The sequence below is a fragment of the Phocoena sinus genome, chromosome 17, assembly GCF_008692025.1.
Source record: "Phocoena sinus isolate mPhoSin1 chromosome 17, mPhoSin1.pri, whole genome shotgun sequence".
Classification (NCBI taxonomy): Eukaryota; Metazoa; Chordata; class Mammalia; order Artiodactyla; family Phocoenidae; genus Phocoena; species Phocoena sinus.
The window spans coordinates 28,600,717-28,627,277 of NC_045779.1; the positions used below are offsets into that span (position 1 = coordinate 28,600,717).

The following is a 26,561-nucleotide window of genomic DNA, read 5'->3' on the forward strand; positions in this document are numbered from 1 at the left end:
AGTTATTTCCACTATTTTATCTTCCAGGTCACTTATCTGTTCTTCTGTCTCAGTTATTCTGTTATTGATCCCATCTAGAGTACTTTTAATTTCATTTATTGCGTTGTTCATCGTTGCTTGTTTCATCCTTATTTCTTCTAGGTCCTTGTTAACTGTTTTTTGCATTTTTTCCATTCTATTTCCAAGATTTTGGATCATCCTTACTATCATTATTCTGAATTCTTTTTCAGGTAGACTGCCTATTTCCTCTTCATTTGTTAGGTCTGGTGCACTTTTATCTTGCTCCTTCATCTGCTGTGTGTTTTTCTGTCTTCTCATTTTGCTTATCTTACTGTGTTTGGGGTCTCCTTTTTGCAGGCTGCAGGCTCGTAGTTCCCGTTGTTTTTGATGTCTGTCTCCAGTGGCTAAGTTTGGTTCAGTGTGTTGTGTAGGCTTCCTGGTGGAGGGGACTAGTGCCTGTGTTGTGGTGGATGAGGCTGGATCTTGTCTCTCTAGTGGGCACGTTCACGTCTGGTGGTGTGTTTTGGGGTGTCTGTGGCCTTATTATGATGTTAGGCAGCTTCTCTGCTAATGGGTGGGGTTGTGTTCCTGTCTTGCTAGTTGTTTGGCATAGGATGTCCAGCACTGTAGCTTGCTGGTCGTTGAGTGAAGCTGTGTGTTGGTGTTGAGATGGAGATCTCTGGGAGATTTTCGCCATTTGATATTATGTGTAGCTGGGAGGTCTCTTGTTGACCAGTGTCCTGAAGTTGGCTCTCCTACTTCAGTGGCAGAGCCCTGCCTCCTGGGCTGGAGCACCAAGAGCCTTTCATCCACACGGCTCAGAATAAAAGGGAGAAAAAGTAGAGAGAATTATTAGAAGTATGAGGAAAGAAAGAAGGAAAGGAGGAAAGGAAGGAAGGAAGAAAGAAGCAAAGAAGGAAAGAAAGGAGGGAGGGAGGGAGGAAGGAAGGAAGGAAGGAGGGAAAGAAGGAGAAAATGTAGAGAGAATTAGTAGAAGTATGAGGAAAGAAAGAGGGAAAGGAGGAAAGGAAGGAAGGAAGAAGCAAAGAAGGAAAGAAAGGGAGGGAGGGAGGGAGGAAGGAAGGAAGGAGGGATAGAAGGAGAAAATGTAGAGAGAATTAGTAGAAGTATCGGGAAAGAGAGGGAAAGGAGGAAAGGAAGGAAGGAAGAAAGAAGGAAAGAAAGGAGGGAGGGAGGGAGGAAGGAAGGAAGGAAGGAGGGAAAGAAGGAGAAAATGTAGAGAGAATTAGTAGAAGTATGAGGAAAGAAAGAAGGAAAGGAGAAAAGGAAGGAAGGAAGAAAGAAGCAAAGAAGGAAAGGAGGGAGGGAGGGAGGGAGGAAGGAAGGAAGGAGGGAAAGAAGGAGAAAATGTAGAGAGAATTAGTAGAAGTATGAGGAAAGAAAGAAGGAAAGGAGGAAAGGAAGGAAGGAAGAAAGAAGCAAAGAAGGAAAGAAAGGAGGGAGGGAGGAGGGAAGGAAGGAAGGAGGGAAAGAAGGAAAAAAGATAGAAAGAAAGAAGATACAGTAAAAATAAAATAAAGTATAATATAGTTATTGTACTAAAAAATATTTAGAAAAAAAAAAAAATAGGAACGGATAGAACCCTAGGACAAATGTTGGAAGCAAAGCTATACAGAGAAAATCTTACACAGAAGCATACACATACACGTTCAAAAAGAGAGGTAAAAGGGGGAAAAATCATAAATCCTGCTCCCAGAGACCACCTCCTCAACCTGGGGTGATTCGCTGTCTAAAGGAGGGAAGGAAGGAAGGAAAGAAAGAAAGAAAGAACGAAGGTAAAGTACAATAAACTTATTACAATTAAAATTAATTATTAAGAAAAAAAATTAAAAAAAAAAAAAAAAAAAACCATGGACGGATAGAGCCCTAGGACAAATGGTGGAAGCAAGAATATACAGACAAGATCTCACACAGAAGCATACACGCACACATTCACAAAAAGAGGAAAAGGGAAAAAAATCACAGATCTCGCTCCTAAATTCCACCTCTTCAATTTGGGATCACTCCCTGTCTATTCAGGTATTCCACAATGCAGGGCACATCAAGTTGATTGTGGAGCTTCAATCCGCCGCCTCCGCGGCTGCCGGGAGAGACCTCCCCCTCTCCTCCCTGCTCTCACAGCTCACAGGAGCTCAGCTTTGTACCCGGCCCTGCCCCTGCGCGCAGGTCGCTGGAGGGCGTCTGTTTTTTGCTCAGACAGGATGGGGTTAAAGGAGCCGCTGATTCGGGAGCTCCGGCTCACTCAGGCCGGGGGTTGGGGGATGGGGGAAGGAGGGGCACTGCGTGCGGGGCGGGCCTGCGGCGGCAGAGGCGGCGTGACGCTGCGGCAGAGGCCGGCGTGACGTTGCACCAGCCTGAGACCCGCCGTGCGTACTCCCGGAGAAGTTGTCCCTGGATCCCGGAAACCTGGCAGTGGCGGCCCGCACAGGCTCCGCAGAACAGGGGCGCGGAGAGTGACCTGTGCTCGCACACAGCCCCCCTGGTGGCGGCAGCAGCAGCCCCAGCGTCTCCCGCCCGTCTCTGGGGTCCGCGGTTTTAGCCGCGGCTCGCGCCCGTCTCTGGAGTTCCTTTAAGCAGCGCTCTTAAACCCCTCTCCTCGCGCACCAGGAAACAAAGAGGGAAGAAAAAGTCTCTTGCCTCTTCGGCAGGTGCAGACTTTTCCCAGGACTCCCTCCCGGCTAGCTGTGGTGCACTAACCCCTTCAGGCTATGTTCAAGCCGCCAACCCCAGTCCTCTCCCAAGCCTCAGCTCGCAGCACCGCCCGCCCCGGCGTGTGAGCAGACAAGCCTCTCGGGCTGGTGAGGGCTGGTGAGTGCCGGTCGGCACCGATCCTCAGTGTGGGAATCTTCCCTCTTTGCCCTCCGCACCCCTGTTGCTGTACACTCCTCCGCGGCTCCAAAGCTACCCCCTCCGCCCGCGAAGGGGCTTCCTAGTGGGTGGAAACTTTTCCTCCTTCACAGCTCCCTCCCACTGGTGCAGGTGCCGTTCCTATTCTTTTGTCTCTGTTTTTTCTTTTTTTCTTTTGCCCTACCCAGGTACGTGGGGAGTTTCTTGCCTTTTGGGAGGTCTGAGGTCTTCTGCCAGCCTTCAGTAGGTGTTCTGTAGGAGTTGTTCCACGTGTAGATGTATTTCTGGTGTATCTGTGGGGAGAAAGGTGATCTCCGCGTGTTACTCTTACGCCATCTTCAAGGTCCCCCCCCCCATTTCTATTTTTGTAATTTTTAAAGGAATGGAAATTACACATTTATTTAAGATCAGATTTCAGTGAAATCATTTTGTTGTATGCTTGTGGAGAAGAAAACATGTCTGAATTTTTGAATTCTTCCTAAAGCAGTGGTTCCTAACTTACGAGTCTCAGACTCCTTTAAATATCTAAGGAAATCTATGAGTTTTTGCAGAGAAACTTCCTTAGAGAAACTCATAAAATGTTGTATATAATTTCAGGGTATTCATGGGCTCTCCTGAAACCCAGTTTTGGACCCATGGATTCCAGATTAAGAGGCATTCAAGAATTTTAAAATTCTTCAATATTTTCCTTAATCATTCACATGTTGTTAAGAATTTTTAGCACACATTGATTTATTTTATATTTTTTATTAACTTACCCTTATTTTACTGTGAACAACTGGTTTTACTTAGGATTGTAATGTGCACTATTCTTCCAATAGTATGATTACTTTTTGAAACATTTCACACCTTTCATGCTATTGGTTTTGTCCCCTTATTCTCAGGTATAAAGGCCTTAATATTTAGAAAATAATAAAAGTCATTATGACAATAATAATAGCAGCTAACATTTATTGAGTGGCTATTTTGTGCCAGACACTGTTCTGCATGCTTTACTTCCGTTCTTTTGGTTAATTCTCACCACAGCCCTTTGAATTAGATGCTCTTATTCCCACATTATAAATGAGAAAATTGAGGCAATGAGAGGTTAGGTAACTTTTCCAATTTCACTTAACAGTATTGTTTTCTTTCAGGCACTAGTTGAGGAGCTAGATCAAGAGAGAGAGAAGAGATGGAAAGCTGAACAAACTGAAAAGAAACTTATGGATTATATTGATGAACTGCATAAACATGCAAATGAAAAAAAAGATATTCATAGCCTGGCTCTTCTTACTACAGATAGGTAAGGGGAAAGTCTGTAAACCTTAAGTTATCTCATACCACAAAGAATGCTGAACTTGGAACTGGAATGCCTTAGTTTAAACTAGCTGTAGTATGATGAAAAAAACTATGCATATGGTTTTAGTTTGAACTAATCTAAAGATTTAGGGCTTTGTCAGTTTTTTACATTAACAAAGGATTCAGGATATTAATTTGAGCCCTCAAGCTGGGAGATGTCAGATCGATAAAAAAAAAGTATTATAAGTGAAAAACAGGAAGAGTGTAGAGCTGAGATTGGCAGACTTTTTCTGTAAAGGACGGGGCTTGGCACATTTTTTCTTTAGGCATTCTGGGTCATAATCAGTCTCTGTTGCATATTCTTCTCAACAATGGGCTTCAGTACCAGATAACCCAAGTTTCTTAATTCTAATGTTTTCATTCAATCTTATTCCATTTTCCATTTTATCTCTTTTTTTCTGTAGTAAATTATGTAATACAGGATTGTCTTATTCCAAGATGTGCGAATACCAAACGGTTTTCTGAAATAACAATAACTTTTTTCTTCTGGTTCCTATAGGCAATTATTTCAAAAGTTATGCTTTTCCTTAAAAGGTTATAAGATTTTTTCCATGGGATTCCTTTCAATTTTTATCTCTTCTCCTTGAATGAGCACCGGGTTTCTAGACTTGGTGTTTGCCAACAAATAGGGCTTAGGAAGTTGCTCTTGGTTCCATTTCTTAGCTGCTTATACAGTAGATAATTCCCTTCCTACAATCTTCATTCATTACTAAGTTGATGTACACGGCTCCCAGCCCAATTCCCAGGTTCTTTTAAGCATTTAACTAGTAAAGTTGTGTGGTACTGATGTGGTATTTTCTACCCCTCACTACCTGATTCTCTGATTCTTTGTACTTACAGAATATAAGGAAAATTACAATACCAAACGTGTTCCATGAAAACCTCTGTAATTACTCAAGCTATGATGCTTTGTGCTATTACTAGCCAAACCACCACTACCCACCAATTTCTTGCCTTATACAAGACAGTGCTGGACAGGGGTAAAGGAACAGAATGGATAAAATAACTGTCCTCTGACCACCTCAGAAGAAACAGCACTTTTGTTTGCAGTAGGTGCATAGGTAGCCAACATAGTTTAATGATAGATTTATAGAGACTGTGTGACTAAATGAGTCACAGTCATAGAATGAAAGAGAGGGTATATCTTTTTTTTTTTTTAATCCAGAAAGATACAAGGCAAAGTCTGAGTGTTCTAAGAGCTGTTATTATTTTAAGTTAGTTCCATTTGCCTTATTGTTGAAATTCCTCCCTGATTTTGGCACTATGTTTTCTCTTGTTTAGAGTCATATGTGTATGAATTTTTGTTTTATTCTGTTTTGTAGGTATTATCTAGTGGAATATTAGAGGAAGTTATTTCTGGGGTTGCTAGCCAAATTCTATTTTAATTGGAAAGCCTTGGACACACCTCATCTTTATCCTTCTTTAACCTCTTTGCTGTTGTGCCATGTTCTCTGTGTTATATATTTGTTGTTCTCTTGGAAATTCATCTTCAATCTTTTCTGATTCTTTTTTCATTTATACCCCGAATGTTTTTTGGGGATTAGATCCTCACCAATCTTCATATTCCCTTATGTGACTTGGTAGGGACTCTGTTTTCCTCATACCTAAGACACGGTCTAGCATCTAGGTACCATACTGTGAGTATATATTATCTCAAAAAGTGAATCTTCTTTACTATGCTTTTAATACCTAACCAATAAGCTCCCAAATCTTTTATCTGTTTTATAGGCCTCCTTGATTAACAAATTGTTCATCTAATCATCTACTAAAAATTTCTTGTCTACATTGCTTATAAGTGTCTTAAGATCAGCATGTCCTTAGGTTGACTTTTTCCTGTTCCCTTATTCTGTATTCTTTGTTCTAATAAATGGTGTTCCAGTCAGCCACCAAAGCTAGAAATTTCAGAATGATTTTTTTTGCTTCCTTTCTCATTCTCAAACTTCATAACCAGTTGGTATTGATACCGTCTTCATTCTGCTTAAACGGTGTTGAACTATCTCCTCTCTATCCCCAAACGGTTGCATCAGTTTAGGCCCTTATCTCTTGATTAGAGGATTTCTCTAATTTTACTGATCGGTAGCTTCTCTGCCCCTTCCACCATATGGTCCACAGAATAAAGTCCAATATTCTTTCATATAACATACCAAACTAGAGTTGAGAGAGTGAACAAAGGAAGACCAGTTTGGAGACGACTCTCAAAGGCAAGAGGACAAGAATTGGAGAAATGACTGTAGTATAGAAGCTGATGAGTGTAGGGATTTTTCTCAATTATGGGTTGGCAATTATAGTAGGTACACATTGGAGTGGCTGCCTAGCTCAGAAATTCCTTCATGAGGCTATGTCTTTGCTATTCGTTGTCCCCTTTTCAAACACTTGACTTCTGTTCTGTCATGAACTGCCTCTCTGCCTATAATATTGGTTAAGAGGTGAGCCCCTGGCCTTAGCCCACATGGCCACAGTGACCGCTGCATGGAGTGGGCATATGAACCAAATTGGACTAACCAGAGCCATTCCCAGAGCTCAGTTCTAAGTTGAAAACCAGCCTGTAGGGAATCAGAGAGAGAGACCTGATGGTATTCATATCCTTGGTTTCAGCTGTGCCTCGGAATAGTGCCACCCCAGCCTCTGAATTGGTTATGTGGGTCAATAAATTCTCCTTTCATACTGAAACTAGTTAAGAGTTTTTAGTCAAAAGGCTCTAAGTAACAGAGGTAGTATAGTACTAGGATATAATACTTAGTGTCTGGGGAAGATACAGGGAAGTCAGAGTTGACTTCCAGGTATCTGTTCAGATATTGCTTCCCTCCTGTAGCTTTCTTTATAAATGCATCAGTGTCCCCTCTGCTAGATATTAAGCTCCTTGAAGACCAGGCTGTATCTTATTCATCTTGCTTGCTTTTAAGCTGACATCTAGCACAATGCCTGAAAAAATGTGTTTTGTAGTTTTGCTGTTGAATAGTAAAGTTCACATAAGATAAAGTTTCATTAATTTATTTTTTTTCTCAATCTCAATATTTTATTTTTCACCTTTGTTGAGGTATAACTGACAAATAAAAATTGTATATATTTAAGATGTACAATGTGATGTTTTGTTATACATTGTGAAATCGTTACCACAGTCAAGCCAATTAATATATCCTTCACCTCATATAGTTGTTTTTTTGTGTGTTGAGAATACTTAATATCTACTTGCTTAGAAAATTTCAAGTATACAATGCATTACTTTTAACTCTAGTCACCATGTTGTACATTAGGTCTCTGGAACTTACTCATAACTGAAAGCTTGTACCCTGTGGCCAACATTCCCCCCACTCCTGACCCTTGGTCGCCACTATTCTACTCTCTGTTTCTATGAGTTCAACTTTTTATTTATTTATTTATTTATTTTGGCTGTGCCAGGTCTTAGTTGTGGCACGCGGGATCTTTAGTTGCATCATGCGGACTCTTAGTTGCAGCATGCATGCAGTATCTAGTTCCCCAACCAGGGATCGAACCTGGGCCTTCTGCATTGGGAGTGTGGAGTTTTACCCACTAGACCACCGGGGAAGTCCCATGAGTTCAACTTTTTTTAGATACCACATATAAGTGATATCACCAGTTATTTCACTTAGCATAATCTCCTCCACGTTCATCCATTTTGTCACAAATGGCCAGATTTCATTCTTTATTAGGCTGACTAATATGGCATTTATTTATTTATTTATTTATTTATAACCTTTTAATCCATTCATCCATTAATAGACATTTAGGTTGATTCCATATCTCGATACTGCAAATAATGCTGCAGTGTAGATGGGAATGCATGTTTCTCTTTGAGATACTGGTTTCACTTCCTTTGGATATATACCCAGAATTGGGATTGGTGGATCCCACTTTTATGGTAGTTCTGTTTTTAATTTTTTGAAGAACCTCCATGCTATTTTCAATAATGGCTGCACCAGTTTAAATTCTCACCAACAGTGTATAAGACCTCCCTTTTCTCCATATCCTCACTAAGACTTGTTATCTTCTGACTTTTGGATAATAGCCATTCTAACAGGTGTGAGGTAATACCTCACTGTGGTTTTGATTTGCATTTTCTTGATGAATAGTGGCATTGAACATGTTTTTATATACTTTTTGGCCATTTGTGTATTTTTGGAGAAATGTCTATTCAGGGGTTTTGCCCATTTTAAAGTTGGTTTATTTGTGGTTTCTCTGCTTTTGAGTTGTATGAATTCTTTACATATTTTGGATATTATCCCATTATCATATATATGGTTTGCAAATATTTTTTTCCCATTTGTCATGTTGCCTTTTTAGTTTCTTGATTGTTTCCTTTGCTGTGCAGAAACTTTTTATTTTGATGTAGTCCTACTTGTTTATTTTTGCTTTTCTTGTTCATGCTTTTGGTGTCCCCATGGAAAAATCATTTCCAAGATCAATATCATGGAGTTTCCTTCTATGTTTTCTTCTAGGAGTTTTATGGTTTCAGGTCTTATGTCTATGTTCTTAACCCAGTTCGTGTTGATTTTTGTGTATGGTGTAAGATAAGACCCAATTTCATTTTTTTTCATGTAGATAACCAGTTTTCCCCATACCATTTATTGAAGAGACTGTCCTTTCTCCACTGTATATTCTTAGGGTCTTTGTTGAAAATTAGTTGACCATATATGTGTGGGTTTATTTCTAGGTTTTCTATTCTGTTCCATTGGTCAATGTGTCTGGTTTTGTGCCAGTGCCATACTGTTTTAGTTACTACAGCTTTGTTTTTTTTTATTGCAGTATAGTTGCTTTACAATGTTGTGTTAGTTTCTGCTGTGCAGCAAAGTGAATCAGTTATACGTATACATATATCCACTCTTTTTTAGGTTTCCTTCCCATTTAGGTCACCACAGAGCACCGAGTAGAGTTCCCTGTGCTAAACAGTAGGTTCTCATTAGTTATCTATTTTATACATAGTAGTATATATATGTAAATCCCAGTCTCCCAATTTGTCTCACCCCACCCCCCTTGGTAACCATAAGTTTGTTCTCTACATCTGTGACTATTTCTGCTTTGCCAATAAGTTCATCTGTACCATTTTTCTAGATTCCACATATAAGCAATATTATACGATATTTGTTTTTCTCTTTCTGACTTAAGTTCACTCTGTATGACAATCTCTGGGTCTGTCCATGTTTCTGTAAATGGCACTATTTCATTCCTTTTTATGTCTGAGTAATATTCCACTGTATATATGTCCTACATCTTCTTAGATAAAGTTTCATTGATTTATGTAAAATGTTTTCCCTCTTGGCCCAATGCTAGTTTCAGGGATGGGCGAAAGGCGTACTATTTTTCAACGTTTTTTATCTAAGGAGAATTTGGAACATACTTCAAATCTTCCTCTCTACTGTAACTTTTAATGTTTAGTACAGTTTTTATCTTTCTATATGTGTAATATACTTAAAGCAACGTTTGATTTATGCTTTAGGCTAAAGGAAATTATTTTTAAAGAGAGAAATTCCAAACTACAACTCGAAATTATGGTTCACAATCTTCAAAATGAAATTAAAAAACTAACTATTGAATTAATTAAAGCAAGAGATCAACAAGAGGATCACGTTAGACACTTAAGAACCCTGGAAAAAGCATTAGAAAAAAAGGAGAGACAAAAAGGGCAACAGCAAGCAGCACAGGTATTTCTCTATTTTACTCTATCAGTCCCATGAATTAACACTTTCATAGCTTCTGTCCTGAAACAAATTATGTCATTATATGGTAAACATAAAGGATGTTAGGCTGAATGCAAAAATTAGTTTAAATGCGCCAGTAATTTAACCTATGGAATCATTTCTTCAATTAGGGCTGCCAACATTCACAAAGCAGAGTTGGTGGAAATGCTGCCGGTTGTTAGGCTTGTGTTTAAGAGCCAGTTTTTAAATGTCTCCTTGGGGTACTTGGAGACTTTTAATTTTCATGCCTTCTGAATGGAAATTTTCAATAAAGTCTGTGGTGAAATAAGAGTTAATGCTAATGTGTTTGATGCTTCTAAGACTACACTTTATGAGACCATAGCATTTAATAAATTTTGAAAATCAACTTAGTCCCTAGGTCCTATTATTTAGAAGGCACTTGTCTTTGGGCAACTGACATTAAAATAGAAGCAGAGGAGATTATTATCTAAATACTGTAATGGTGTGTATTTTACTCAGATGCGACTTATCCAAGAGGTGGAACTCAAAGCCGCAGCTGCTGATAGAGAAATAAACTTACTTAGAACTTCTCTTCATCGAGAAAAGGAACAGGTGCAACAACTTCATGAACTTCTTGCATTGAAAGAACAAGAACACAGGTAAATGAAATATGTATATTTTAGGAAAATATGGACATTTAAAAATAGGAAAAAGTTATTTGGTTTTACCCCCTGCCCCTGCCAAGACTAGACAGTGATTGAGCAGTGGTGAAGTCTGGCACAGTTAGCTCATGGAGAATGACATGTTTATGTATGCTTTAGAATCAGTCTTAGAGTTAGAACCAGTAGCTTAAAAACAAATCAGTAACTTTATTGAGGTTGAGGTATGGGCTTATAGCAATGAAGCTCATTTTCCATTTCTCTAAGCCCAACTAAAAATTGATCATTGTAATATAGAGAAAGCTGTTTTAATTGACTTCCAAGTAACTACTTGTTAAATTATCAGTATTCTTTATCCCTTTGAAGCAGTGTTCAACAAACTTTCTCTGTGAAGGTCCAGATAGAAAATATCAATATTTTAGGCTTTTCAGGTCATGCCAAGCTATCTCTTTGTACCACAAAAGTAACCATAGACAGCACATAAATGAATGGGCATGGCTGTGTTTCAGTAAAAATTTACTTCCCCACAAGAAGGACAGCAGGCCAGATTTGGTCTATGGGCTATAGTTTGCCAACACCTGCATTTTAGAGTCCACAGTAATGTAAGCACATTCAGCTAGTTATCTGCTTACTACCAGTTGAATTGTATGATTGCCATGAGTTAATTGTGTTTGTTCTCAGGCCTATTTTGGTTTTGTCCTTGTATAAATCAAATTTTAATATATAAATTAAATTTTGATGCTCTGGGGAAAATTGTCATCATATGTGTGGTCAAGACAACTATAAAAGATTGGGGGGCAAATATCACAAAAATCTAAAAATTGGCACTTAATTTTCTTTTCAGATATCTTTTAACTTGTTCTAGTTTAAAGAAACCAAAACCAGAAGTAATGGGTTTTGTTTTATGAGTTTGATTTATTCAAGAAAAATACTGGAGAACTCTGAAGAATGAATTCACATTGAAATTAAAAAACTGGCCCTATATTAAAAGATTGGTGAAATTTCACACATAACTTGTTTTCAATTAACCAGCCACCAGGACCAGTCAGACTGTATTTATTGTATGTCAAAGACTCAACCAAAGTAGAAGATGCAGTGAGACAGAACCTGACTTCTGTGAATGCACCCAAAGAATTTTAGAAACCATAAAATGATTCTGAACTATCTCAGTGAAGTTAAGATTTGGCATACTCCTCTTATCCCTGTCACCACCGAATACGCAATCAAAACTCATATTCTTTCTGTATCTACCATCCTATCCCTAGTTTTCTGTGTGTGAAAGTGAGGAGCTGATCTTTAACAATAGGGAATATAGAACATTTAGTAACTATTTAAAAGACCTTTAAAGTTTTTCTTTCCAGATAAACAGCACCTTGTGATTTTTATTTGTTTTTCATCCAGGAAAGACCTTGAAACAAGGAAGTTTTTTAGTGAAGCTGAGTTCCAGGAAGCCTTAGCTAAAGAAATTGCTAAAGAAGAGAGAAAACATGAACAAGTTATAAAAGAATACCAAGACAAAATTGATGCATTAAACCAACAGTATATGGATTTAGAAAATGAATTCCGTATTGCTTTAACTGTTGAAGCCAGAAGATTTAAAGATGTAAGAATGGCGTCTAGCTTTTTATTGAAAACAGAATCAACAAGATATGGCTTGATAAGAAGACTACATTTTAGAATTCTAGCTCTATTTGCATGTTGGCTATATGATCTTAACCAAATTACTTAAATTCTTAGAGCCTTATTTTTTCACATAAATAATAGCTAATCTTCAGTGCTATTGCCAAAGTTAAGTGAGGTTATAAATGGTCAAGTAAAGAGAGCACAAATAGGAATTAGGAAACCTGAATTCTCTATTACTATAGAGCACGGATTGGCAAACTAAAGTCTCCAGGCTCTATAAATAAAGTTTTATTAGAACAGAGTCATGCCCACTTGTTTACATAGTATCTGTGGCTGCTTTTATGTTATAATAGCAGGGTTGAGGACTTACAACACAAACACATACGGCCTGGCTAGCCTGCAAAGCCAATTATCTGTCAATTTTATTCTGATTCTAAAAATGAAAGAAGTAAGCTGTTTCCAGAAACAGGTATTTTCCAAATATTTGCAGAACTGCTATTTATAATGCAATTTTGAAATATAGGTTAAAGATGGTTTTGAAAATGTTGCAACTGAATTAGCAAAGAGCAAGCATGCTCTTGTTTGGGCTCAACGAAAAGAAAATGAATCTTCCTCTTTAATTAAAGATCTAACCAGTATGGTGAAGGAACAAAAAACAAAGCTGGCAGAAGTTTCTAAATTGAAACAGGAAACAGCAACAAATTTACAGGTAAGACATTGTAACATTATATTTCCTTTTTAATTTTTTATGTCATTTTCTCAAGAATATTGTGATGATTTGAGGAAGTACACAATTATGAACTAGATAACACTACTTATATATTCTTAACGTGTGTGAAAAGTAATATAATTAGGAGATAAACCATGATTGCACAGATTGTATTGCTTACACTAAAATAGTATTTAAGTAAAATAAGTGAATTAATTTTAAGAAGCATACTAAGTAAATGTACCAGTTTTACAGTGATACAGGTAGTTGAAGTTTGGGAAATACATGAATTGTTGATATATTAATTTTGTGGTAGTGGTTGTTTTTACATATACCTAACTATAATAATTTTTTAATTACTTTATTTCTGTTGTCTCAATTTTAAATATTAGTGGTATTTTGCCCAAAAGGACTCACTTTCTATAAGTAACCTTTAGACTATTGATATAAACAATATTTGTTGAGAAATTTTGAGTATTACATGTGTAGTTGCTCTTTTAAGATATTAAATAAAATTCAGAGCATTTACAGGAGTAGGCTCTTAAAATTTGACTTTTTATTTCATGACCTACATTTATCTTTAGTTAATAAAATTTAAACATTTTTTGATGTAAAATTTAGGAACATTTACTTTGTATTTGCTTAAATAGCATTTTTTCTCATTATAAAATGCAAAAAGAAAATAAACGCTTAAATATAATAATTACTTTGCATATTTTTTCAATGTGTTTTGGTGGTATACAGAATCAAATCAACACACTTGAAATTTTAAGTGAAGATGACAAGAAGAAGAGTATTCAAATAGAACTTCTCAAGCATGAAAAAATGCAGCTTATTTCCGAACTAGCAGCCAAGGAATCGCTAATTTATGGTTTAAGAACAGAAAGAAAAGTATGGGGACATGAGTTGGCACAACAGGGTAAAATTCTCAATTTTCAAAGGGAAAAAATAGCCCATTCTGCTAATCCAACAAATCTGGGTATTAGAAAAGGAAGGGCTTAACTCTGCCTAGACATACCAAGAAAGAAGGTGACACTGTATATGAAAGGAGTAGTCATTTGCCAGTCAAACAGGAATGAAATTATACTTAGGAATTGGGAAGTAGTTTATTACACCTGTTACGAAGTTATAGCTCTGATTTTTTTGCTGTTGGTTTTCTTCCCCACTATAATTTGGTTACGTTTCTGAACAGGTATACATTTCTTTCTTATCTAGTGATTTTAAATTATTTGTACATATGCAGCATTCATTTTTTTTAGCTAAAAATGTTGCTAACATTTATGTTGTTATATGTGGAGAAATGTGAAATCGTTTATGAAAGAAAACCACTTTAGGTTCAGATAAACTTACCCTCAGTCTCATTCCCTTTCCAGTCACCATAAGGCAAGAGATATACACCATTTTAAGGCATTCTTAGAGACTTCATAAATTATGAATAGTAGGTGTTGGCCTGAATGGAACATTGTTCATTTGTCCATTCCATATAGAAATCTATAATATGATTTTGTTTGGACAGCATAACATGACCCATTAAATATTTCATGTCTGAGTTACTTGTTCATGATTTGTGGTTTTAGGTTCTCAAATAGCCGCAGTTGTTTAGAAGGCCTTTTTGTTCTTTTCCCCTTTCCTCTTCACATTGTACTATTATATATTTTGTTTCTTTATTCAGCTTTTCTTTTTATTAACTATATTATACATTGTAAAATTAGATGTTCATAAAATATAAATTCTCCAAGGTCTTTTTAAGTTTTTTACTGATGATGTTTGTTTCTTAGGATCTTCTCTAGCCCAAAATCATGGGAGACTAGAGGCTCAAATTGAAAGTTTGTGTAGGGAGAATGAATCTCTGCGAAAGGCAAGTGAACGTGATAATGACACATTAAGAATTAAGTGCAAAATCGTAGAAGACCAAACTGAAACCATTGGAAAATTAAAAAAAGTAAGTTTGACATTTTATTATAGGAAAAGAACATGTGGAAAGTTTGAAAGATCTGTGGATCATAGTATAATAATAAATATTTGTCTCAGTGCATCCCAGCTGTTATGGAATTTAAGACATATTATCATGTTTTTTCTTTTATGTTTGCCTCTTTGCTTTTAAAAGTTATATATGGGGCTTCCCTGGTGGCGCAGTGGTTGAGAGTCTGCCTGCCAATGCAGGGGACATGGGTTCGTGCCCCGGTCTGGGAGGATCCCACATGTCATGGAGCTGCTGGGCCCGTGGGCCATGGCCGCTGGGCCCGCGCGTCTGGAGCCTGTGTTCCGTAACGGGAGAGGCCACATCAGTGAGAGGCCTACATACCGCAAAAAAAAAAAAAAAAAGTTATATATGACATTTATTTATTAACTTATTAACTTGAAATTACTTTTACCTCAAAACTTTATGGAAAATGTTATGGCCCTTTGAAATAATTGGAAGTAGTGTCCATAAAGGGTTAGGAACCACAAAAACAAATATTTTATTTAAACTTTTCATTGTTTAGTATCTTCCAATATTGCTAATTCACATTTCGAAATTATGACAGAACCTGCTATCCCATATTTTAAAGTATCTGAATAGAAAGAATGTAAAAGATTCTTGCTTGTTCCCAAGGGAAACCGTTTTTACCCTGTTCTTCAATATGGCCTATCTTAAGAGAGAATACTAACAGGATCACTTGTTTCAAAGTATCTTACATGAAAATTTCCATAGAAATATTCTGAAAGTTAGCTTGAACAGTGAATCAAATTTGAACTCCAAAATTTTCTTCTAGAGATTATCTTTAAGGTATAAAAATAGCTGAGGGGCTTCCCTGGTGGCGCAGTGGTTGAGAGTCCACCTGCTGATGCAGGGGACATGGGTTCGTGCCCCGGTCCGGGAAGATCCCACATGCCGCGGAGCGGCTAGGCCCGTGGGCCATGGCCGTTGAGCCTGCGCGTCCGGAGCCTGTGCTCTGCAACGGGAGAGGCCACAACAGTGAGAGGCCCACATACCGCAAAAAAAAAAAAAAAAAAAAATAGCTGAGAAAGGGTTTTTAAGAAACTTGTAAGTGAGATTATCACCCATAAAGTTAGGAACTCATTCTTTACAGTAATTATAACTACCTAAGATTTGATTTTTTTTTCATTTAGTCATTTTTAAGAAACTCCTTGAGAACTTAACTTCATCAAGTACAGAAAATAGAGAAACATATTTATCACCATGTTGCTATATCCATAGCTAGATTTAGGCTGTGAATGATTTAACTGTATAACCCTAAACAATTATACTGGTTTTTTGGTTTTGCATGAAACCAGAATTTCAATTATATCTGTCATACATGCCAAGCTACACTGAAAATTATTTAAATTTTTTAGCAGTGAGCATTTTTTCTTGTTTTAAAAATCTATACTTGGTATATAATACTTGTGGTTGACATAACTGCTTCCACAGTAAGACTACTGCTTATTAATCTCTGAGCAGAGTTTTGGGAGGAAACGACTAGAAATGAATAAATAGTGGAGCCAAAAAACAGATGACTTTTAGTCTTAGATTTTTGGTTTAAAAAAAAAAAGTTTTCAGATTTTCAACTCATCATTTTTCTTTTCACAACTTAGTACATTTACTTTAAAGAACACTGTATCAGTCTCAAAGATATGAGCATTAATGGTACATTCCATCTAATCACAGAACATACAGAGATAGCTAGGCATAATTTCTTTTAGCAGTAAATTTATCATAGCTAATAACTTAAAGGGATAATGACCTAATCTGCAAAATTTGGAGTTCAGTGTTTTCAATTAAGTAGATCCTGTAGTTAGCTTCTGACTATGGAAATTAGAAACAAATCTTTTGAGATTTGGTTTCCTCCTGTGTATTATTTTGGTACTTTTAAGTATGGATCACAAAATTCTCTGATGCTACAATGTTATTCTTTCTATTAATGGGGTTTTTCATAAGAATCTTCTATAGCTTTTGTGGATTCCTAATATAATATGTGTCAAGACTGCTTTCCTCTAAGTACTTACTTAAGTATTACTCTTAAGTACAAGAGTTGTGAGGAGAAAATAAACAATTCATGCCTTTTATGCAAATGTTGGTCAAGACTAGAAGACTACCTGATATCTTTGCTTAGAATTTTTAGATATATAACACACTGAGGAATTGAACCACATTTTTTAAAATAGTGATGAATTCATGCCTAAATTAGCCTTGTTCAGTATTTGTTTGTTTGCCTCCATCTGCTTCCCAAAAGGGAAAAAAGGCAAGGTGGGGCAGGGGAAACAGGGTAAAAACAAAAACTGCCAATTTCATCTTTTCTCACTTTCAGAGACTGATATCAGTAGTTGGTGTTATAGCAGGGCTGTTCCTGCCGTCCAGGCATACCCCCTTAAAGCAAACATGTTCATTGAAGTAAATAACCCATATAAGGCCTAATACCTGCAAACACTTAACAGTGCCTAAGGCGGTCTTGAGCTTTCATTATCCTCTGATTTGTAATATGCAAATAGAGGATAAAGTATGACTCACAGTATAGAAGATATAATAAAAGGAAGTTTTGGGGGATGTAGAGACTATTTTCATGTGACATTGTAATAGTGATGAAATCATACTTTATTTTAAAGTATTTGCTCATCCTAATGCAGAAGACCCTTGTTAGCATAGTAGAAATAGCATTTTAATTTGTATCATACATGCACAGTGAACATAAGTCTTTGCTGTATTCCATGTTAATTGAAATTTTCATTGCAGTTTTCTTTTCCTTCTACTCCCTCTGTGTGGTTGGTAGTTACTCACTTAATGAAATAAAAAGTGTAAATAGTGCATCTTTCTTAGTGGCAGTTGAAACATAGTAGTAGTGCTATTCCTTATTGATTGTGATTTTTAAAATGTTCTGTAAATCTTTTCTAAAACATTCTTTGAATGTTCAATTTATTTTTTAATCTATAGTTTTTATAACTTTAAACCATATTGAATTAATTAGGAAATGAGACATTCAAGATTAATAAAAATAATTATTTTTTTAAATAATGATTTTTTTTCTGTAAAAATGAAGTGTTTACAGGAAAGAGACGAGCAAATCAAAATATTACACGAAAAGATCACTGAAATACAAAAATGTACCCAAGAACAACTTGATGAAAAATCTTCACAACTGGATGAAATAATTGAGAAACTAGAAAGACACAATGAAAGGAAAGAAAAACTAAAACAGCAGTTGAAAGTAAAGGAATTAGAACTTGAAGAAATTAGAAAAGCTTACAGGTATTTTATGAATTTCCTGTTGAGAAATTACATGTGGCTTAATAATTTCATATAACCAATTTTATTTTTTAAATTATTTCTTCTCATATTAGTACACTTAATCAGAAGTGGCATGATAAAGGAGAGCTTCTGTGTCATCTTGAAATGCAAGTAAAAGAAGTGAAAGAAAACTTTGAAAACAAAGAAAGGAAACTTAAAGCAGAAAGAGACAAAAGTATTGAACTGCAAAAGTAAGTCCTAAAGTATGTGGGATATCTTTAAACATAAAACTGAATTGGGGGGCTTCCCTGGTGGCGCAGTGGTTGAGAGTCTGCCTGCCGATGCAGGGGACACGGGTTCGTGCCCCGGTCCAGGAAGATCCCACATGCTGCAGAGCGGCTGGGCCCGTGAGCCATGGCCGCTGAGCCGGCGCGTCCGGAGCCTGTGCTCCGCAATGGGAGAGGCCACAGCAGTGAGAGGCCCGCGCACCGCAAAAAAAAAAAAAAAACTGAATTGGGATGGGTGGGTTGTGTAGGACGGCGGGGGGATGGGGGTGAGGAGGGTAAAAACATGCTGGACATAGGTATTTGCCAAGTACTTTATTTCCATTCCATCTATAAAATGATTATAATAGTTCCTACTTTAATGTTTGATGTGAGGTTTAAACTTTATATATATGTGTGTATTTATGTATATATATATGGTTTGTATATTTAACATTTAAATAGTGCCTGACACATAGTAATTGCTGTATAAATATTTCATTTTTATTACTGTGATTATTGTTTTCAAACTCTGTTTGAATGAAAGCAGCAAGTGATATTTTTGGCTGTTGTATGTGGAGTTTAGAGGAGGAAATCACTGACTACCAGGGACAGTGAGCTCCTGAAGAAGCTAAAACAGATTTAGGTAGCAGTTGGCCTGCACCAGCTGAGGATAAGAGTTGATTTTAAAGAAGGGGAAGGAAATGTATACATATATGCCATTGTTTTATGGATTTTATAAAATACTCTAGAGGAAATGAGGGTTTTACCTTGTAAGCTGTATAACTAGACTTGTTAAAATAATTTACAAAGTTGACTGCCTTAAAAATTAGGTAGCATGGTTTAGTGACCAGTGCTCATGTCAAGATACAGAATGGCATAGATAACATGGCATATAGGTAGCCAAAAAATCTCATATAGAGAGAGATAGGTTCCCATTATATCAAGTCTAATAGAACCTGGAAATTTGATTTCTCATATTTTAATTCTTTGAAAAGGTGTTATTTTACTCCCCAGAAAGTTTTGGTTGATAATACAGTCATTTGTTTATTTGCTAAGGGACCCTGTTCCACTTTGCTTTACAACCAAGCACTAATACAGAGACCTTGACTTGCAACCTATTGCAGTTTTCTTTCCTGCTGGTCACAGCTTTGCAGTTTGGAGTCCTTTTGATCCTAAAAGAAACAATCATTTCATATAACTAGCAGTTCCTAAACTTAATAAAAATCATAAAGCCTGACAATTTTTAGAATCTCTTATATTGCATTGTTTATCATGTCTTTAAGAGCAAAACAATAAAGGCTTGATTTTATACATTAATGCTTTTATGACTAAGATTAATAATATGATTTTTAATTTAATGGAATTTTAATAAAGTAAGTACATTATTGTTCATAAGAATAGATTTTATTTGCATAGTTTCTTATAATGTATAAATTGATTTTTTTCTTATATCTTATTTTGAACCCAGCAATAATTTTGTGAGGTTGGCTGAACAGGCAGGATTATTGTGTTTTATAGTTGACAAACTTTAAACACAGTGTTTGTGACTCGCCCTTAGTCACATAGCTACCAACTGTTGCAACTGGGAATAAAAAAAAAAGACTTTTGATTCATGGTCCTGATGCTGAAAACTCATCCTCTGTATGCTGGTGCCGAATCAAGTCTCAGAGACAGTTTCGGGTGAAATAGAGAAGAATGGCTTTATTGCTTTGCTGGGCAAAGGGGGACACAACAGCCTTGTGCCTCAAAAAACTGTGTCCCAGCCTGAGAAGTGAGGAGTTTTATAGCAATGGTTCAAGGGTGGAGCGGCTAATAAGGATCAGGGTGTGTGCAGTGCCTGCACTCCTTTAATCTGGCCTCAGGTGGTCTCCTGATGAGCTTCTCTGGTTCCTTTAATCTGGTGTCAGGTGGTCTTCTCCCTAGTCTCTGCATCCCCTCCCTTCCCTCATTAGCAACTGTTTGAATCTGCCCTTTGGAACTCAGGGAAGGTCATGGAGGCTGGAGTCTATTCCCTACAAACAAGAAATGGGGACACAGAAAGGCTTCCATGCCCAGGAGCCCCACAGGGTCCTGCTTGGTTTCAGTCCCAATGTTCAATCCACTATTACAATGGGCTGTGCCAAAACCAGGAAGTTTGTTCATTATGGACTTAACGTTTTTAATAAAATTATTCATACTTAATATAAAGGAATGGGTATTTGGCCTATAAGAAACTTATAGCACTAAAATTTTGTGAATACTGTTTATAATTTATTAACATAGGGTTTTACCCATTAAGCATTAACATAGGGAAGTCAGACATATATGCTTACAAACTTGAACCTTCCTATAGTATATATACCTCAAATTATTATCACACTGCTAATACATGGAGGAAAAAAAGATTGATAGTAGCATCTATGAAGGTGCTTATAAACCATATTCTTAGACTCAAAATAAATGAGAACCAATGTACTCTAACTTTCAGAGGGTAATAGTGTAACAAACTTCCATTGATGTTACCTTACTCTATTCTGTTACTAAGATTCTGTTGGATGGTGAACTACTTATATCTTTAGTTACCCAAGATGGCCCTTTGTTATTTAATGGAGTTATGCTTCCATTAAAATATGAATGTAAGAGCTTCCATCTAAAAAGGCAAAAAACAGCCTAATTTTTATATGTACCAGTAGATATGTGGGTTTGTTTTGTTTTTAAGGGATGCAATAGAAATGCTTCATAGTATGGATGATGCATTTAAAAAACAAGTTGATGCAATTGTTGAAGCTCATCAAGCTGAAATAATACAACTGGCAAGTGAAAAGCAGAAATGTATTGATTCTGCAAATTTAAAGGTACTGTAAGTAAAATTCACTTTGATAATCAGTATTAAATTGTTATAGCTAAGTAAATTGGATCTTTGACAATGATAAAAGAGAAAAGGAAGCATGATTTAATAACCAAATAGATATGAAGAAAATTGCCAGTACAATCATGAAGCCAGACCAAAATGTCGGTAATACTTAGATTAGGTGTAGAATATAATTTTAATGAAACCAAGATTATAAGTTTGATTCTGATGTGCACCTGCTCCATGAACTCTGGATAAAAATTTCTGTATCCCTAGCCAATTTCAGCTGGAAGCCCCTTTGGTTACACATAGGCAAGATGAGAATGTGAATGTATTAAATACAATCCATCACTACCTAGGACAAGTTCTCAAGGAGTGTTTTATTATCAATTAGGGTTCAAAACTATCAAATTTCTCATTTTAATATCATTGACAAAGGAATGGGTTAGGATAATAATAAATCAGAGGGAAACATCAAAATTACCTGCAGAGCTTTTTAATAATACATATGCATGTGCTTCCCCCTCAGACTTTCATTCACTAAGACTGGGATCAGACCCAGGTATTTTTCTCAACAGGTGCTTCTGATATGATCCCTCTGTTAGTTAAGATTCACTAGATGAGCAGACAGTTACAAATTTCCATTTTTCCCTGATTTTGAAGTAATAATAAGAAACAGATATCTTTAAGACTGGAGATTTATAAATCAGCAACTGGAAAAGGAAAAGAGTTAATAGAAAAGGAAAGTGATACTTCATATATTACAATCAAGGTTGTATAATTAAATGACATTACCATCAGGAGTCTATGTAACCAGAAAGGGGGATTTAGGTCTTTGGAAATAATCACAATGAATAAGGAAATATAACTTGTTCAAAATTTAGTTCTTTGTTTCATTTCAAGTTAACAGATGTTTCAGATATTTTATTTAAAATCTACCGATTGTTGAACAAGAGTACATTAGGTATTACTAAATAAAGTATAAAATTAGGCCTTTAGCTAAAAAGAAAATACTGTGTTTGATTATGGACATCTTGCCAATATGATGTAATATCAAAGGAAGGTGTTTGTTAGAGAATAGAAAAATTTCACCAAAGCTTAAATGCGGTAATCATGAAAAAAAATTGTAAGGCATCACGTAGAGGTGATCATTTAAATTAGAAAAAATGTTTTCAAAGGGAAAAAAATTAGGAAGTCTATACCAGAGATTAGGAAGAGGGAAGTAAACAGAAAGGGATGATGATATTGGTAGTACTCTCAGGAATGTTGTATGATAGGAGAGAGAGTTTCAAGCAGAAATTAATAGTATCAAATACATTGAATCCTAGGAGAATGTAGGTTAACAATAAAATCATAAGATGATCTCTCAAAAAGATGGTAATTTATAACCACCACCAGCAATTTTAGAAATGCAGTGTTTAAAGAGTTTCTTTGGAAACGGAGGTTGTTTCAGTTTTTAAAGTCAAATTCATGATTCAGCATTCATAATCAGCACAGGACAGTGGAAAGATTAAGTCAGAAGACTGGTATCATCCAAATATGCTCCTGAGAAGCTACACAACTTGAACAAGTTTTCTAAATTATAAAATAGAGTTAAAATAAATTACCATGTGTTAATCACAAGAACCTATGAGAAATAAATGGATAATACACATGTAAGTACTTTGTATACAGTATAACATTTTCCCTATTAGTATTTGAACAAGTTAACATTTTATTAACCTCTGTGCTTTAAATGGACGTCACAAAATACAAAATGTATAAGAATAAATTTTTCACTTTTTTGCATTTTTTAAAATACATTTTCATTAAGAAATGTAAATGTTATAAAATTTATGTTGATTTAGGTTCATCAAGTTGAAGAAGAAATGCGTGGACTTCTGGAAGAAACGTGCAAGAACAAAAAAGCAATGGAAATAAAAATTAAGCAACTTGCTTTTGCTCTAAATCAAATTCAGCAAGAAATGTGATGGTTCTGAGAATGGATTGAATTGAAATGAACCAGCAGACCTATTGTAAAAATGATTAAATATTGTGATAGTAGTAACTGCTATGACTTTGAAATGTCTTTTTCTACACATTTCATTCTAATTATATTTTAAAAGACTTGATCAAGTATTTATTAATTGTATATGTAGGTTTTTTTATAATAAATTGTTGACAATTATGTGTATTAGAAAAACCTACCAAAATAACTAAAAACACTTTTTCTTGTTTCGGTGCTGTACATTGTTTGCTAATTACACATTTGCCTATGAGGGAAAGTATTTTAATATCGTTGTTAATCTTACTGTGTTGATGAAGAACTAATTATATTTATTGGTTGTCCTTTAGTTGACATAGCGCCATTCTTTTGAAAGGCTCGTAAATGTAGCTAAAAAATATTTTAAATCTGTATAAGGGATGTGGTATTTTTAAGAATGCATATGTAAGTATCTCCACATCACTCATAATGACCCCTTTTTATATAATGCATATGACTTTTTCATTAAAGATTACATTTAAGGTTTTATAAACATTGTCTCAAGAGGAACACTACCGTTCCACTGTCATTCTCTCATTTTTCCTTTTTAGTTACTATTTATGAAGAGAATTCTTATTTTGTAACTGGAAACAGTTTTCTTCCATTTCATATCAGTTCACTTATTACTATTTCACTTTTGTCATCTCTTATGTTCCTCTGTATTCAGAACAAAGATCTAAATACTATTCTCCTTACTATTTCTGAAAGAATATAATACCTAATCCTTAACTAATAGCCAGTGAACTAAGTTTTGAAAATTAAATGGAATCAGAAAAAATGTAAAGAGAGGGCCCCATTTTGTTATAGGCAAGATTTATACTGAAATCCGTGGGACATCAAGCATGTCAATATATGTAATGGGAGTCTGTGGAGGAGGGGAGGACATAAGAAATATTGGGGGAAATAATAGCTGAAAACTTCCTAAATTTGATGAAAAAGGTTAACCTACAAATTCAAGAACTTCTGTAAAACCCAGGATAAGCACAAAGAGAACCACACCTAAACACTTAAGAGTCAAACTGTTGGGAAAATCTTGAAAGCAGTGAGAAAATATGATTTATTTCATATAAAGAAACAATATAACTAACAGTTGACTTCTCATCAGAAATAATGGAGACCAGAAGGCAATGAAAGACATATTTTAGGTACAGGAAGAAAAGGAACAGTACATCCAGGGCTCCCCTGGTGGCACAGTGGTTGAGAGTCCACCTGCCGATGCAGGGGACACGGGTTCGTGCTCCGGTCCGGGAAGATACCCCACGGAGCAGCTGGGCCCGTGAGCCATGGCGGCTGAGCCTGCGCGTCCGGAGCCTGTGCTCCGCAACGGGAGAGGCCACAACAGTGAGAGGCCCATGTACCGCAAAAAAAACAAAAAAAAAAAAGAATTCTACATCCAACAATATTATCCCTCAGAATAAATGCAAAGCAAATGAGACTAGAAGCAGTGGGCTGACAGAGTACTCAAAGAAAAAAAGTTAGCTAAGAATCTTATATCCCACAAAACTATCTTTTAAACATGAAACCAAAATAAAGTCATTCCCAGGTAACAGAAAATGTGTTCCTACCAGACCCACCTTACAACAAAGGCTGAAGGAAGTTCTTAAGGCTTCAGATCCTTTCAGGTGACCCTAGAGAGTAATTTGAATACACATGAGAAGAAAAAAACACCGGTAAAGGTAATTATAAAAGAATATAAATATATATTTCTTTTCCTTTCATCCCTTAGCTGATTAAAAAAGCAAATATGTAAAACAATGTGTATAATTGTATTATTGGGAGTAAAACAAAATGTAATATTTCTCAATATCAGCACAAAGGTGGGTGAAAGCAAAGCTGTACGGAAGCAAGGAAGTAACAGACAGTAACTTGAAATCATAGGAACAAGTGACACCAATAATAAATATGAAAATGTAACTGTATATATTTGCTCTTCTTAGACTTTAAGTTATATAAAACAACTATAAAAACAGTTGCAATTATAAAATAGATGTAACATATATAACAGCACAAAAAGAGGAAGAGAATAGAGCTATATAGAAGATTCTATATTTCATTGAAACTGGGTTAGTATAAATCTGTTGTATATTCTGATAAGGTATGTATAAGCCATTGTGAAGCCATTAAGGAAGTAACTCAAAATAAATAACTAAAGAATAGAATTAAAATGTTATACTAGAAAATATTTGTGTAATACAAAAGAAGCAGAAGTAGAGCAATAAAGTATAAAGCAATTATTAAATGCAATAAAAAAGACAAGATATTTAGAAAACAAAAAATGGCCGAAATAAGTTCAACTCATGTATAATTCAACTACATCAATAATTATGTTGTGTGACTGGATTAAATAATCCAAAAGACAAAAATAGACAAGAAAACAAGATCCAGCTGTGTGTTGCCTACAAGACACTTTCAAATATGCAAATAGGTTGAAAGTAAAAGGACAGAAAAAGATATGTAAATAGCAACCATAAGAAAGATGGAGTGGCTATACTAATATCAGACAAAATAGACTTTGAAACAAAAATGTACTAGTAGGAAAGATGATAAAATGTCAATTTATCAGGAATGTATAATTATTAACATGGATGTACCTACTGGCATATTCCCAAAATTCATGAAGCAAAACTGACAGGCTTGAAGGGAAAAAAAGGTAATTCAACAGTTACAGAAAATTCAATACTTCACTTTCAATAATGGATAGAACAATGAGGCATGAGATCAACAAGAGAACAGAAGACTTCAACGACACGGTAAACCAACTAGGCCTAACAGACATCTGCAGGATGCTTTCAACAACAGCAGAATCTTTACATTCTTCTGAAGTGCACATGGAACATTCTGCAGTATAGATTAGATGGAAGGTCAGAAAGCAAGCCTCAATGGGTTTAGAAGTATTGAAATCACACAAAGTATGCTCTGTGACCACAGCAAACTGAAATTAGGAAGGAATAACAAATTTGGGTAATTTACAATTATGTGGAAATTAAACACACTCCTAAATAAGTACTGGATCAAAGAAGAAATCACAAGGGAAATTAGAAAAATTCTTTGAGGTGAATGGAAATGAAAAGAATGTAACAAAATTTATGAGATGTAACTAAAGTAGTTGTCAGAAGGAAATTTTTTATCTGCAAGCAACTACATTAAAAAAGAAGAAAAACCTGAAATTAATATCCTAACCTTCCACCTATAAATACTGGGAAAAGTGGAGCAAACTAAAGCCAAAGCAGACAGACTGAAGGAAATAAAAATTAGAGCAGAAATTAATGAAAATAGAAAAACAATACAATCAGTGCACCTAAAATTTTGACTTTGAAAAATCTACAAAATAAACCTTGAGCTAAATTAATTCAGGATAAAAGGGCTCAAATTACTAAAATCA

The 26,561-nt window shown here is 35.8% G+C and overlaps 1 protein-coding gene and 1 long non-coding RNA gene across 4 annotated transcripts in view; one reads left to right on the forward strand and one right to left on the reverse strand.

The window, feature by feature from the left end:
- Nucleotides 1-23,489, forward strand: part of LRRCC1 (leucine rich repeat and coiled-coil centrosomal protein 1) — a 43,853-nt gene extending 20,364 nt beyond the window's left edge. The window contains exons 7-17 of one of the 3 annotated variants that reach the window (XM_032610338.1): nt 4,002-4,150; nt 9,662-9,866; nt 10,383-10,522; nt 11,924-12,125; nt 12,669-12,854; nt 13,599-13,773; nt 14,633-14,796; nt 17,873-18,081; nt 18,174-18,311; nt 21,025-21,160; nt 23,004-23,137. In XM_032610338.1, the coding sequence (XP_032466229.1) occupies nt 4,002-4,150; nt 9,662-9,866; nt 10,383-10,522; nt 11,924-12,125; nt 12,669-12,854; nt 13,599-13,773; nt 14,633-14,796; nt 17,873-18,081; nt 18,174-18,311; nt 21,025-21,160; nt 23,004-23,126 (1,827 nt within the window). In that variant the 3' untranslated portion in view covers nt 23,127-23,137. Of the gene's footprint in view, nt 1-4,001; nt 4,151-9,661; nt 9,867-10,382; nt 10,523-11,923; nt 12,126-12,668; nt 12,855-13,598; nt 13,774-14,632; nt 14,797-17,872; nt 18,082-18,173; nt 18,312-21,024; nt 21,161-23,003 lie in introns of all 3 variants that reach the window. The other 2 variants (XM_032610336.1, XM_032610337.1) reach the window with 2 other exon arrangements.
- Nucleotides 18,806-24,809, reverse strand: LOC116742597. The gene is made up of 2 exons (XR_004346518.1): nt 24,754-24,809; nt 18,806-19,498 (listed from the first exon to the last, which is right to left on the reverse strand). It is a non-coding gene; the product is annotated as an uncharacterized LOC116742597 (long non-coding RNA).
- Nucleotides 24,810-26,561: the final 1,752 nt, after the last annotated feature.